The sequence below is a fragment of the Eleutherodactylus coqui genome, chromosome 1 (assembly GCF_035609145.1).
Source record: "Eleutherodactylus coqui strain aEleCoq1 chromosome 1, aEleCoq1.hap1, whole genome shotgun sequence".
Classification (NCBI taxonomy): Eukaryota; Metazoa; Chordata; class Amphibia; order Anura; family Eleutherodactylidae; genus Eleutherodactylus; species Eleutherodactylus coqui.
Genome location: NC_089837.1, coordinates 352,607,685 through 352,623,494, shown reverse-complemented (window position 1 = coordinate 352,623,494; position 15,810 = coordinate 352,607,685). Strand labels below are relative to the sequence as shown.

The 15,810-nt window shown below is 46.4% G+C and overlaps 1 protein-coding gene across 1 annotated transcript in view; it reads left to right on the top strand.

Moving 5' to 3' along the window:
- Positions 1–6,988: 6,988 nt before the first annotated feature.
- The window catches only part of UBE2G1 (ubiquitin conjugating enzyme E2 G1), a 45,409-nt gene continuing 36,587 nt past the window's right edge, over positions 6,989–15,810 (top strand). The window contains exon 1 of the mRNA XM_066576999.1: positions 6,989–7,158. Within this exon, the coding sequence (XP_066433096.1) occupies positions 7,113–7,158 (46 nt within the window). The 5' untranslated portion in view covers positions 6,989–7,112. The remainder of the gene's footprint in view (positions 7,159–15,810) is intronic.

The following is a 15,810-nucleotide window of genomic DNA, read 5'->3' as shown; positions in this document are numbered from 1 at the left end:
ATGGTGAACTGGTGACAGGGTCAAGGGAGCACAAGGAGGAGCCTTGTGATGCTTCCGTGGTGTGAGAGGTAGCCTGTCTGGTCTGATGCCACAAAAGAGCTACTGTAGCACTAATTGCTCAGAAGGTTAATGCTGACAGTGATATAAAGATGTCAGAACTAGAGAAGAGCGAGCATACTCGCTAAGGACAATTGCTCGATCGAGCATTGTCCTTAGCGAGCATCTCCCCGCTTGGAAGAAAAGGTTCAGCTGCTGGCGCGGGTGACAGGTGAGTTGCGGCCATGAGCAGGAGGGAGCGGGGGGGGGGGGGGAGGGAGAGAGAGATCTCCCCTACGTTCCTCCCCGCTCTCCCTTGCCGTTCCCCGCCCGCCGCCGAATCTTTGTTCCCGAGGGGACAGGTACTCGCTAAGGGCAATGCTCGATCGAGCAATTGACCTTAGCGAGTATGCTCGCTCATCACTAGTGAGAACACACAGTGCTTTGCAGCTTGCACCATAGTGGCAGACTGGTCAGAGCGCATGCGTAGTCTCTGCAATAGCTCGGCAATCCCTGCTAGGTTGTGAATGCTACACATTGCCAGGCAGGAAGATGAATGCGAGGAATGGATGCTTCATCACTGGAAGAGAATTTGGCTGGCTTGCTGTGAGGTGACCCGGGCGACTGGAGAAGATAGGTGGGAAGAAGGTAGGAGACTACCTGGGGAGGAATAGGTATCGATTTTTTTTTTTAATGACAAAACCCCTTTAAGTCTGTTAGGAATTGAAAGATCTGCTTCTCGCATCTTGGTATCAAATACTACAGGACTCCTTCAGAGGTCTTGTGGAGTCCATCCATTGGCGCAGCAGATATATTTTGGCGGCATCAGAGTAGACAAAAAATCTTATAGGTTTATTTAACACCACGTGAGGACATGCAACATTTTTGGCTCAACAGAACCTTTCTCAAATCTAGAGTGTTGAATAAACCTGGAAGAATTAAGTTTGTTCTGCTGTTGCCTTCTTAATTTCTCTGGATTATGAAACTAGTAGATCCATCCCGCTGGTAATGTGCATTTAAAAGCCCACGTATCACGGTTAGCAGAGTGCCGTATTGATGGTTGATATACCCTGTGCCATTCACTGAACTGGTTGCCCATCCACTATAAAATACAATTTATCCCCTTTAGGGCGCCTGCACACAAGCGGAAATTCCGCGGCGGGATTTCCCGCGGAATTTCCGCCGCTGGAAGCCTGCATAGGATTGCGTTAACAAACGCAATCCTATGCAGACGGCCGCGGTTTGGCCGCACGAAATCTCGCGCGGCAAACAAACCGCGGCATGTCCTATTTCTGTGCGGGGCTCGCACAGAAACATCACTCGCCCACCGCCGGCTCTGGTCTGCGCATGCTCCAGCTGCCCGGCAAGCCGGCACATCAAACAGCCGGAGCCGCGGGTGAGTACGCGCTGGTCCCTGCAGGCGCTCGGGTCGGGTCCCGCGGCGAGAATCCTCGCCGCCGCATCCGACCCGCCCGTCTGCAGGCGGCCTTACTCTTGAAACACTTTTCATTTTATTGTCCTTGCTATAACTTATTAATTTTCCAGCAACATATCCATATGAGGGCTTATTTTTTGCAGGATGAGAGTTTATTCACATGAGCGTATATTGGCTGCCATTTTCACGGCCAGACGATATACGCTACCATCTGATGCATTGGATTCCAATGTATCAGATCACATAGGCATATTCCCGCGACATAAAAGCGCCCGGCCGGGTGCTTTTACGTCAAGCAGGAAAGATAGTTTTGGAACTATCTTCCTAGCCGGACTATGGCCGCTGCCATAGACTCCTATGTGAGTCAATGACAGCGACTGGAGAAGGGAGGGAGTTTAGCAGCGTGACTCCGAAACTCGCTCTCCCTTCTCTTCTCCTCTTCGCCCCTTGCTGCTGTTTGCAATGGGAGGGTGCGGAACGGGGGTGAAGCTAAGCTCTGCCCTGCCCCCTCCCATTGCAAACAGCGTCAAGGGGCGAAGAGGGAGCGGAAGCTCAGCACACTAGCTCCGTCCCCGTTCCGCCTCCTCCCCTTGCAGAGTGCTGTAGAGGGGGAGGAAAGGGGAGACAGCTTAGCTCTGCTAAGCTGTCTCCCCCTGCCCGACGGTATATACGCCGAGCCCATGCATCAGATGTAAGTGTATGTTGGCCGGCCAGGAAAACGCTGGCCGATATACGCTCGTGTGAATAAGCCCTGAGTTGTATTCTATAGTGGTACCATTTAAAATACCATATGTTTTGAAAAATGTTTACAAATTTGTAAGTCGAGTGAACTGGAAAAAATGTTATTGTACTATTGTTCTTTGGATTTAGTTTTACTGCATTCATTGTCTGATAAAAATGACCTGTTATCTCTACTCTGTGAGTCAGTACGATTACAGCGATACCTCATTTATAAAGGGTTTTTTTGCTTTACTACTTGAAAGAAAAACATTTTAAATTTGCTTTCTGTTGCCATTTTCCGAGACCAATAACATTTTTATTTTTCCACTCTTTTTTTGTAGTGCGAACTGTAATTTTTCTTAGTATCACTATGAGGTAAATTAAGATATTTTTATCACTTTTCGTTCCATTTTTTTTAGAGGTGGTATGACCATAAAAACGCAATTCTGGCATTGTGTAATTTTATTTTTTACAGCGTTCATTGTCTGGTATAAACAACACGATATTAGACTAGATTGGACTGTTTTAGATGTCGCAATGTTAATAATGTTTTTTTTCATTCTTAGATTTTTTTTAAATAAGAAAAGTTTTTTTTAATTTTGAGATCATAGAATGCTAAAGTTGGAAGGGACCTCCAGGGTCATTGGGTCCATTTTGTTTAAAATATTTAACGTTTTAATGAATCTATTTTACAATTTTTATTAGTTCCCTAGAATATTGTACTTTTAACGTAAGCCTATTTAGCCCTGCCTTAGGTGGGGCTTAAAAGGTCTGATTCTATGTTAAGCCTATTATTTAGAGCTATACTAGTTGTGTGAAGGGGATCACTGAGAGGTACTATTACTGTGAGGGGGTCACTGAAGGGCACTATTACTGTAAAAGGATATCTGAGGGGCACTATTACTGTGAGAGGGTCACTAAGGGCGTGGCTTAGTGTAATAAAAGGATAGCCAATTGTAAAAAAAAATTTGCTGTGACAGGAATAACCACCTTTTCATTGTTCAAATGTTGGTGATATGTTTGTAATTCCTGATTTTGTCTGGTCATGCGCCCTCAGATTTGTAAAGTGCTGCAGAATACGTTGGTGCTATATTAGGATTATTATTTGTAAATCTTGTCCAGCTGCCCTCCAAATGGTAGAAATAAAAATAAATATAGTACTACCAGTTTTAGTAACAGGTACTGTATATACTTGAGCACTAAAAGACTTAAGGGGGTTGTCTGCTCTCCTTTCAACAGATGACCTATCCTCAGTAGTTGATGGGCAGGGGTCTGCCGCTTGGGATCCCCGTCTATCAGCTGATCATCCAATCCGCTCTTCAGTGCCGTGGGCCGGATCATGTCATCATAGGTCAGCACAGGAGGTCAGAGCGCCAGCTTCACTCCCATTGAAATCAATGGGAGCGCTGCTCTGCCATTCTTGTTCCTGCTTCGCTGCTGGTCAGGGTGAATTGACGACCTGACTAGAAAAGGAGCAGGAAGTGGAGTAGCAGCATGGTATTCCCATTGATTTTAATCAAAATGAAGCCAAAGATCTGACTTCCTGTGCTGACCGCTGGACAGCAGGCTGGAAATCAGCTGATGGACAGGGTTCCTGAGCGGTGGATCCCCGTTCATCAATTACTGATGACTTATCTTGAGGATAGGTCATCAGTTGAACAAAGGGCTGACAACTGCTTTAATATCTGCATAAAAAAGCACAACTGTTTATACTAACCGCATAAAAAATACAAGGTTCTTAAAGCATAATTTGATCAAACTATGTGTGCCCATCCGACACGTCCAGGGAAACCTTGATGAATGGGATCTTAGCTCTACAGACACCCCAGCGATGCCCCTTATCAGCACCGTGGGCTGAGTTGTAAGCGGGATACCACTGGTATCTCGCACGGAGCTTTTAGTGATAGCTCCAAGAATAAAGCAGCTGTCAGTGCTCCTGCTGTTCTCGGAGCCAGCGGGATACCAGCTGATAGCTGCGAAAACATAGCAGCTGTATACTGAAGACAACGCTGCTGCTGTCTTCTGTAAACAGCGGGAGCCTTCATTTACACACTAATAAACTCTAATTAGCTATTTAAGAACTTATGCAAAGTGATCGTTCAAAACTGTCACTCAAACTGCTGTTTGAGCGATCATCTTTCCGTGTAAATTGGCCCTTAATCAGATGTTCGTGTTTTTGTTTTTGTCCTATTATGGGGCCCGCATTAGAGAATGGAACAAAACGATTGAATTCAATGGTTTTGTTTCTACTATAGGGATTCCCAGGCATTAATAGTACATGTGAGAAAAGATAGACCTTGCCTTATCCTTCTTGCACAAACTTTTTCTACAGGACAGGACCTATCTTCACACTTTTTTTTTTAACTCACATGCAGTTTAAATAGTCAAACAAAAAAAAAATACCCTGTTTATGCGCTAAAACGTAGCAGTGAGCGTATTAGAGCATGCACACATCTGTTTAAACCCTAAGGGATTAACCAGATTTAACCAGAATGTATTTAGGAAGGCATTTCCATATGTGAAAATCTCGCCCGTATTACGTGAAAAAGCGAAGTCATAGACTTCAATGACTTCATTCAGACGAACATGTTCCTGCCGCGTAAAATCTTTGTACAAGAAAAGATAGGACCTGCCCTATCTTTGTCTCTGTTTCACAGAAAGCTGCCATGCAAGTCAATGGCAGCCTAAAAAAGACCTGGGGGTACTAGTGGATTGTAGATTAAACTGGAGTAACGAATGCCAGTCAGCTGCTGCAAAGACAAATAAAGTCTTGGGATGCATTAAAAGAGGTATAGGGGCGAAGGACGAGAACATTATCCTCCCACTATATAAGGCACTAGTCAGGCCTCACATGGAATACTGCGTACAATTCTGGTCACCGGTGCTCAGGAAAGATGTTACAGTGCTGGAGGGGGTCCAAAGAAGGGCAACTAAAGTAATACATGGAATGACGGGACTGGAATACCCCGAGAGGTTATCAATATTGGGACTATTTACTCTAGAAAAAAGAAGGTTAAGAGGCGACCAAATAACCATGTATAAGTACATGAGGGGACAACACATGGATCTCTCCCAGGATCTGTTTACACCCAGAACTGAGACTGTAACAAGAGGGAATCCGCTACGTCTAGAAGAAAGCAGGTTTCATTACCAACACAGAAAGGGGTTCTTTACTGTAAGAGCAGTGAGACTGTGGAACTCTCTGCCTGAGGACGTGGTGATGGCAAAATCCATAGAGGAGTTTAAGAGGAGACTAGATGTCTTTCTAGAGCAGAAGGATTCTACAGGATATTGACATTAGGGGACAAGGGGGTTTGTTGATCCAGGTCTTACATTCAGGTAGGAACTATCAGAGGTTGATCCAGGGATTATTCTGACTGCCATTATGGAGTCGGGAAGGAATTTTTCCCCTGAAGGGCTAATTGGCTTCTGCCTCTGGGTTTTTTTTTGCCTTCCTCTGGATCAACAAGAAGGGTAAACAGGCTGACCTAGATGGACATTGTCTTTATTCAGCCTAACATACTATGCTATTATGTAAAAGAAGGGGAGGGAGTTATCCTGCCTACTGCAGAGAGAAAAGAAGACAGCTCGCCCTAATTTGGCATTTAATTGTCATTGGAAGGGTGTAACACGCTAGAGCGTGAACTGGCATTTAAAGCGCCAAAATAAAAACTATATCCTGGAACGCACGTATCAGACAGTTTCTTGCCATCTCGCGACCTAGTTCATGCGCAAATTTGGGTCCATAGCGGCAAATGTATTTGCACATACGCTCGTCTTAAACCGCCCTCAGTGTGTAAATACTTAGCGAATACGCAGGTTTCCTGCATATTTACACACGTCCATTAATTTTAAACAGGTTATTCCTGTGCGTAGTGCACACCAAGATGAGGGGACGCGGTTTTCTTTCTTGTGACCAAAGGTTGCGTGAAAAATACACAGCTGTGAATGAAGGCTCCTTCACACGAGTGTATGTGTTTTTCCAGTCGCCTGCACGCGGCGTTCAATCACGTGGATGAAGAAAAGATGCAATCAAGTCCCGAGGTTAATTAGCATTTTCTTGTCCATTCACAGACGGGTGCAACGTATTAGCGAGAAAATACGCCGCAGCCCGGAAATCCCTCGCTCAGTACAAATCCTCAGAATGACTTCAGAAGCCTAAATAGAGGCACCTGTAAGCTTTTCCCTGCGTTGGACGCTGCTAAACTCCCTCCCCCTCCTCTTTTTGCAGCTCCCATAGGAGTCTATGGGAGCCGCCAGCGTATACTGGTCAAAAAATAGATCCAGAACTATCTTTTCCCGGCAGCATATAATTTTGGTCGCTGATTTCGGACGCACATGTGCTATTTTTTCCGGCCACAACGTGTTTACGTGGCTAAAAATCAGTCATCTGAACGCACACATTGGAATCCAATACCTCAGATGGTCGCGATTCTTGGCGACCGTAAAAACGCGGCTAAGTAGCGCCGTAAAAATGCCTGTGTAAATAAAGCTTGAACCCATTAAAATCACCGGGCTGCATTCACTACATGTTACATGTAAACAATACGAGGGTCATACTCTGAGGATAGCCCTCATACTGATGACTGGCGCCCCTCAGAGGCCAGCTCACGTTGTGCTACACACATCCAGCACATAGCATTGCACAACAGGAAGCGGGGATCACGTTAGATGACCTTCCTAAAATGGCCACTGTAACGCGACCTTCCCAAGATGGCGGAGTCCCCCTTCCTCCTTTCATCATCACGCAATCTGTAGGTCACACAATGGGGGAAGGGTTAACGTTGCGCATGCGCAGTGAAGCCGGAGCCAAGAGTGAGAGGGACAGAGTGAGGAGCCGGGGAGGGAGAACGAGGTGACGGCTCGGACCAGCTGCTCCCTCCTCTCCTGTAGTCCGCCCGCGCCACTCACGTCCTACAGCATGACGGAGCCGCAGTCGGCGCTCCTGCTGCGGAGGCAGCTCGCAGGTAACTGCCCCCTCCTCGGGGTACAGGGAGCGGGAGGGACGGAGCGTACATAAAGGGACCGCGGCGCCAGTGTGCGGACGGGCGGACACTTTGCTGGGAGCAGCGGGCAGATGGCGGTGTTGCTGTAGAGGGGGAGGGGGCTGTGGACGGGGCCCCCGGTGTAGTGTTGTCACCGCCGCCGCCGTGTCCCCGCTGGAGGCGGACTGCTCGCTGCCCTCAGCCAGCCAGGTGCTCGGAAAGTTTAGTAGCGCCGGCCGCCGCGGCTCCCCGCACGCCGCCCGCCTCTTCGCCCTGTGGCCGGCGCCCCCTCCCCCTGCTGTCCGCTCCTCTCAGCCCTTGGCCGCTGTTACCCAGGGCTCTAGCTGCCAGTGACACACGGCCCGGGCCCCGCTCTGCGCCTGCGCACTGACCCCTCACGTTGGGGCCTCACAATGCAGCTACATGTGCTGCGAGCTTTAAAGCGACAGGAGCCGCTCTGTCACCGGCCGGCAGCCCTGTGTGGGGGAGGGGGCTGTGGACTGGGACGGGACTGCAGACCTCTGCCCAGAGAGACACTAGCCGGCCTGATAACTAGTACTTATGGGACTGCAGGGCAGGAGACTAATGGCACTCTGTAATATGTGTGATGCTGCTCCTCTGTGCAGGGAGTAGGAAAGCTTCTAGGGAAACCTGTCTGCGGCTAGCTGCATAGCTGCGGCGCAGGGAAGGTAGTACCATACTGAACCCCAAGTGCTGAGGCACTGGCGGTGTGTGGGATCTTAGTGGGGGGTCGCCACCTGAAGGGGTGAAGCTGTCTGCCACGTAGAACAGCTTCTCTTCACACGGCACTTACCGACACGAAGCAACAAGGATTTAAAATATGGGGGGGGGGATATGTAAATAAAACAGCTAATGTTAAGTCATGTAGCATGCTTCACTAGTCACTTTTAGGAAGTTGACTCAACCGCTTAACGACCGTGCATACGTCTCTTGACTGCACCACATTAGAAGCCCGGTTTTGGGTTTCCAGCGCCAGGGGAAGCTGGTGCTCCGTCGGATGACAGCCGGGCACCTGCTCTAACACCAGGGACCGGGAAAAAAAAATGGATCGCTCTTGTTTAACCCTTCGTATGATGCTGTCAGTAAAGAAAAAAACATGTCGAAAATAATTTTCGCCACCTCGCCTTACTGAAGACGGAAATAAAGTGATCATAACGTCGCATTTCTTAACACATGGTATCATTAAACAGTACAACTCGTCCCGACTAACCCCACATAGTGTTGTGGACCAAAACAATGTTAGGGTTCTTTTGAATACAGGGATAAACTTAAAAAAAACAAACAATTTTTTTTGAAGTAGTAAGAAAAAAATAAATGTCTACCAATTGGGCGTTGGTGTGTGAGTACCGGCCTGCAGGGAATGTAACATTTATGCAGAACGCTGTTAGAAATGACAAAATAATGAGATTTGTAGAGTTTGTTAATCTTTCCTTTAAGCAACAAACCCCACAGAGCCCCCGCCGGGGATAGAAAAATAACAATACTACGGCTTTTGGGGGGAAAGTGTTTTTTACGAATAGCAAAACATAAGACTGTGTAATAAACCTGGTATCACCAGAGCCGTGCTGATCTAGAGCAGAATGCTATCACTATTTTATATACCTAGGCCCCCTGCAGACGGCCGCGGCAGATCCCACTGCCAGAATTCCCACGCGACTTTGTTTCCCGCGTGCGTTTTTTCGCGGTTAAATCGCGGCTGTCTGCATAGCATTGCATTATCTAATGCAATCCTATGGCAGCGGGCACCAGCGGAAATCCCACCCGTGTGCAGGAGGCCATAATGACATGAAAACGAAATCCAAAAAACAAATGGCAGAACTTCCTCCCCCATCCGCCTAAATAAATGACTAAGTTATAAGTACATCATGGCGGGGTCACACGGGGCGGATTGCCCATGGAAATTCTGTCCGGAATTTTGCTGCGGCAAATCCACCTACGGTCGCTAATCCCGGGATTGGCTAGCCATGTGGATGGGGTTTGTGAAAAATCTCGTCCACACGGGGCGGCGCGGATTCCCCGGCCGCAGCATGTCAATTCTCTTTTTCAATCCCATTGCAGTAGCGCTCTTCTCTATGGGAGAGCCAGCCGCAATGGAATAGCATGCGGCTAAGCCGCTCCAAAACCTGAAATTCCGCCCTGTGGGAACCCAGCCTAGGTGTACCAAAAAAAGAGGCTGATAAATTATAAAAAATTTATCCTGCAAAAAACGAGCCCTCATACCATACGGCTTTGTTGGCGATATAATTGTCATTCCTCCTGGAATACGACTGAAAAAAATTGAAAAATGAGTTGGTCACTAAGGGGTTAAGCCTGATAAAGTGCATGCTGAAGGGTTTAGTGCTCTGGTCCCCTGGGGGTTGTTGGGAACAGACTGGTATGATTGGTCGGACTTCTTCATAACGCTTATATTCTGCAGCCAGCAGCAGGCTCCTTCTGCAGGACGACACCGGAGTGTTAGTTTTTCTTTTTTTTTTTTTTTTTTAATGAGGCCATTCAGTCATTTTTTGAGTGTTTTTGGGGCAGTTCTCAACTTAAAAATCATGTGATCTCTCTCATAACTAGTAAGCGCTTCCACACGGGTGGAATTGTTCGCAGGAAGCAGCGGAGTTTACTGTTCTTTGGAAAATACCACATGAAAATCTGTGCATCTCCTATGCGGAATTTAAAATGGTTTAACCCCGTAACGACTGCCCATACGCCATTTTGACAACGGTCGTTACGGCGCATCAGAATAAAGCCCCTTATTTCAACGGCAGCTGCTTGAGAAGCCTGGCGCAGGCACTGCTGTTTACAGCCTGGCATCTGCTCTAACAACGGGGACTGAAGAATCCCAGCTGTTTAAAAAAAAAACAAACACTGACGGAGGGGGCTTCTGCTGTCATCCATCGGACCCCTGCAATCACATCCCGATGGGATGCTATGGCACCTGGGGACTTTGGTATAGCCTCCAGATCTGCCAGCTACAAGTTGCCTATGAAGCAAATCTAAAAAAAAAAAAAGAAAAAAAAAATTTAAAAATATATATCTATATCTCTCAAGACATAAAAAAAGTATAGACTTTATATCACCGGAATCATGCTGACCCAGAGAATGTTATGGCAAAAATGAAACAAACAAAAAAACACAATTTGTTTTCCCAATCCCACACAAAAAGTTGGATTAAGTGATACAATACATGATATATACCCCAAAATGATGCCATTGAAAAAAAGCACAACTTGTCCCACAATAAACAAGCCCTCATACAGCTATGTCCATGAAAACATTAAAAACATATGATCCTGGAATGCGACGATCAAAAAAATAGAAAAATTAGTTGGTGATTGACCTGCAAACAGGTTAATTACGTACATTTACGTCCTGGAGCATCGAGGTATGTATGAAGAAAGGTCGCGAGGCGATATTTCTTCATACAGCGCGGGCATCAGCTGTTACAGCTGACAACAGTGGGCAATAGCTGCAATCGGCCGTACGGCTGTTCGCGGCTATTAACCCTCTCGATGCCGCTGTCAATTTTTAAGTCCCCCCGCGGTGAGATGGGGGGAGCCGTGCAGGTGTCATGGCTGCCAGGGGCCTTCTGAAAGGCCCCAGAGCTGCCTTGAATGACTGCCTATCAAGCCATCTCTGTGGGGTGGCTTGATAGGCTGCCTGCCAGAATGCAGTAGGACGTAATGCTATAGCATTACGTCATACTGCAGGAGCGATCAAAGCATCGCATGTTGTAGTCCCCCAGGGGGACTTTAAAAAGATCAATAAAGTTTTATCAATTTAAAAAAAGTAATAAGTTTTAATCATCCCCCTTTTGCCATATCTATAATAAAAAATCAAAATCTTAAAATAAAAATACATATTTGGCATTGCCGCGTCCGTAAAAGTGCGTTCTATCAAAGTAGCACATTATTTACCTCACACGGTGAACGTCGTCCGAAAAAAAAATAGAGCGCCAAAAATGCACTTTTTCAGTTACCGTCTTCCAGAAAAAAAGGCAATAAAAAGTTTTCAAAAAGTCACATGTATTCCGAATTGGTAATAACAGAAACTACAGGACATCCCGCAAAAAATGAGCCCTCGCTCAACTACGTCGACGGAAAAATAAGTTATTGCGCGCAGAAGATGCAGCAGAAAATAATTGAAAAAAACTAAATGTCTTTGAAAAATAGTATAGTAAAAAAAAAAACTATACAAGTTAGGTATCGTAGCAATCGTACCGACCCATAGAATAAAGTTATGTCGTTTTTGTTGCTGTTTGTGCTTCGTAGAAACAAGACGCACTGAAAGATGGCAGGATGTCATTTTTTTTTTTCATTGTACTCCAGGTAGAATTTTTTAAAAGTTTTTCAATACAATAAATGGCACCATTGAAAAATACAACTCGTTCTGCAAAAAACAAGCCCTCAAACAGCGACGTCGATGGATAAATGAAGGAGTTACGATTTTTTTAAAGGGGGGAGGAAAAAACGAAAATGGGGGAAAAAAAGGGGCTGCATCATTAACCCCTATTTTGGCGTTGAGGACCAAGCGATTTTTTTTTTTTTTTTTTTTTTTTTTTTTTTTTTTTCCGTATTTTTCCATCTTCATTATTCAAAAGCCATAACTTTTTTATTTTTCCGTGGACGCGGCCGTATAAGGGCTTGTTTTTTGCGTGGCGAGCTGTAGTTTTTATCGGTGCCACTTTTGCGTACATAGACAATATCGCAAAATTTTAACATTTTTTTTTTTATGATAACATGGAGATAAACCGCATCAATTCTGCCATAGATTTCTTTTTCTTTTTTTTACAGCGTTAATCATGCAGCATAAATGACACACAACATTTTTTCTGCGGGTCGGTACGGTTACAACGATACCAAAACTGTTATATATTTTTTTTAGGTTTTTACACTTTTTTGCAATAAAACCCCCTTTTTTTTGGAAATCTTTTTTTTTCCTCTATAGCTGCATTCAAAGTCCTGTAACTTTTTTTTTTTTCTATGTACGGAGCTCTATGAGGGCTTATTTTTTGCGAGACGAGCTGTAGTTTTTATTGGTACCATTTTGGTGAATGTACGGCTTTTTTGATCACTTTTATTGCACTTTTTGGGAGGCAAAATGCTAAAAATTAGCATTTTGCCTCTGTTTTTTATCTTTTTTTTTTCTAACGCTTTTTGTCGTACAAAATGAAAAGTGTGTTCAACTTTTTGTACACGTTGTTACGGACGCGTCAATACCAAATATGTGGGGTTTTCATTTTTCCCCCCCCCCTTTTTTTTATGCTAATATTAGAAAAAGCATAAAAAAAGGGGTTTTTTTTACATTTTTCTTTTTTCTACATTTTTCTTTTCTTTTTTTTTTTTTTACACTATTTGAGTCCCTCTGAGGGACTTGCAGCAGTATGCCTATGATCGCTGTCATAAGGCATGGCAGAGCTACTGCTCTGCCATGCCTTATCGCCTATACAGCGATTATAGGCACAGGCAATACAGGACGCCAGTGTCTGGCGTCCTGTTGCCATGGCGACAGGCCGGGCTCTCGCGATGACATCGCGAGAGCCGGCCGGAGACACAGAGGGATCGCGATCCCTCTGTGAACTCTTTCCCTGCCGCGATCTAAGTAGATCTAAGGAATTAACAGCGGGGGCGCATCTCCGATGTCACCCTGCTGTTGCAGCGGGACGCCGGCTGTGAGTGACAGCCGGCTCCCGCTGCGGGATAGCGCGGGATCTTATGTGATCCCGCGCTATCCCCAGGACGTACCGGTACGTCCTGTTGCGGGAAGTACCAGGCTCCCAGGACGTACCGGTACGTCCTGAAGCGGGAAGGGGTTAAGGGGTTAAAAGGCTTGTCCGAGATGGGTTTTGACTCCCCCCGCCTCCGCCCCCCCCCTCTCCCCCCAAACCATGGTATAATGGCCATGCAGAACACGAGTCCTATAGTTATCGCTCCCAGGGGTGTCCCATGTATAACTCCTGTAGCCTGTTGTTGGCTGCCGCCCTGTGACGTCCTGTACACCCGGCACAGAGGACTGAGGAGCAGGGAGCCAGGACAGGAGACTATATGGCGGTTTTATTGCATGGGCATCATGGTTTTTGGTTTAAAGAAATCCATTTCAGACAACTTCTTAATTTGCCGACTAATTTTGCATCAAAATCTGCATTTAGACGTGCAATTTGGTCCATATTTATATGATGGCAAATTCAGCTGTTTGCTGAGGAACAGTCTGTGTCCTGATGAAAGATTTCTAATGTGTAAAAACACCACAAAAGGTAAATTGGATAGAATTTTTTTATTTATTTATTTTTTTAAATGCAGGAAGAAAAACCCTGCTGAGGCCTCGGGGAGCAAAACTGCTCAGTCACTAAATCGTCGTAACGGGATGCTATCTAGAGAGAAGGGTCCAAAAACGAGACGCATTGTACGTGGCGCATTTTGTCTTTCATTCTAGACGGCGAGGCTACCTTTTTAGGCTGGGTTCACACGGGCCGGAATTGTTGCAGACTTTCTGCACGGAAATTCCGCCTGCAATCTTAAGCCTGAAACTAAGGAGCAAAGTGGTCGAGATTTGCAAAAATCTTATCCACACACTGCAGACAGTCTGCTGCGGCCAAGCCGCGCTGAAACTGACATGCCATGTGGAATTCAAAGCTGCGACACATCAATTGTATCGGCGTTTCCACTGTCGACCCTCTTCTCCATCGGGAGAGATGGTCACAGCGGAATAAGATGCTTTCAAAACCCGCACCAAATGTCTCTGGACTTCAGCGGTGGAAACCTTGCAGAATTTCTGTGTGGTCTAACTGCAGACTTACACCCCAGGTGAACCCAGCCTTAGGGCCTACTCACACGGGCGTATGGTGGCTGTGTGGTGTGTGTGGACTTTTCACGCATGTAATATGCAGTACGCAGTTTAGGTATGCATGTAATGTGCGTATTTACTGCCTATTTTAAACCCGCATAGTCTGTAATGGTTGTATGAAGCACCAAATTGAAGGCACGTTGAAAAAAAAAATATATAGCTGAGTCTATATACCGTATATGTATGTATAATATTTTAAATCAATGGGCCTGTTTGCAGTGAGTGGCGGTGGGCGTCCAGTGCGCTCTACCTCCATTCTCTGACTGCCGTTGCTGTGTAAAGGTACCTTAAAGTCGCACATACTTCTACTGCAAGTAATCTGATCGTGGGTTACAGGCTGTGTGCGAACAGCTGTAGGCCCAACGCGCACGGATGGATTTTTGCTGCAGAATCCGCAGCCATGTCTGTCCGTAGAATGCAATGTAAAATGATTCTTCCACACACAAGCGAAAATCAGTTGTGATTTCTACCAGCGGAGGAAGAATATCAGCATGCTGTATTTTCGTGCAGGACTCTCACGGACGGCTTCCACTGCAGTCAATGGAAGCCGTTCGGCCTGCAGCAATTTCAAAATCACTGTAGATCAGTGTCATCGCCAGTGTGGCATTCTCTGCACTGTGCATGTGCGCCATAGCACTGGCTTGGCACATCCGCAGTGCAGAGAAGAAAATCCGGACAGGTATGCAGGGTCACCAGCCAGCACGGGGTCTGAATCCACTGCGGGATCCCACATGCAGAATCCGACCCGGCTGTGTGCATTCGGCCTTACTTCTGTAGCAGCACCACCACAGGGAAAATGAAGTGTAAGGGCCGATTCATATGGGCATATGTGAGTTGTGCCAAAGGGTCTTGGGCACAACTAGAAACATGTCTGTAAGCTGCCCAGTACTCTTGGGCAGAGGTCTGATTCTGGTTCAACAACAGGACATGGTGGGATGTTTTTTACAAGAACAAAGCAGTCTATTTTACTAACAGGTCTGTGAAATGTGGATGGTATATAGCCCCATACACCTGTGGGACCGGGCTTGAAATCAGTATGTACAGATGCATGGTAACAAGCTTGTGAAGTTGTGGCTCTCATCCACTCGGCCCCGCAGGTGAAGCATGTTCACCCATTGTAATTCATAGTAAAACTGCACCTGCTTGCTCTATGGATAAAACGCTGTATATGGGCACTCCTGAGGCTGCGTTCCCACACGGCGTATTCTTGGTGGAAATCTCGCGGCTTGGCCGCAGTGAAAAACCGTGAGATTTCCACCAAGAAAGCGGAGCTTCAAAACCCGCGGCACTTAGCCGTGGATTTTGAAACGGCTTGGCCACACGCTTTTCTGTTGCGGACGGCGCTCCCATAGAGGAGAGCGCGGCCGCAGCGGGGAAAAAAAGAATGGATGTGCTGCGGCCGCCGAAGCCGCAACGCCGCCTTTGCTGCGACAGATTCGCTGTCCCGTGTGGACGAGATTTCTGAGAAATTTCGTTCACATGGCTGGCTAACCACCGGATTAGCAGCCGCAGACGGATTTGCCACAGCGAAATCCTGGACGGAGTTTCTGCAGCAAATCCGCCCTGTGTGAACCCAGCCTAAGGCCGCCTGTTCATGGGCGGTGCGATATACAGCCGCAGATTTCTGCTGCCAGAGAGCACTTTATCATTGCTAATTTTCTGCGCGTGAGTTCAGGGAGGTATGTTTGGTATCTACAGACTACCCCGTTCTAATGCTGTGTCCCCATGAAGTTGGCTCTTGTCAGAAGCTTGACTCTTTCTGCATCTCTATTGAAGATGCGT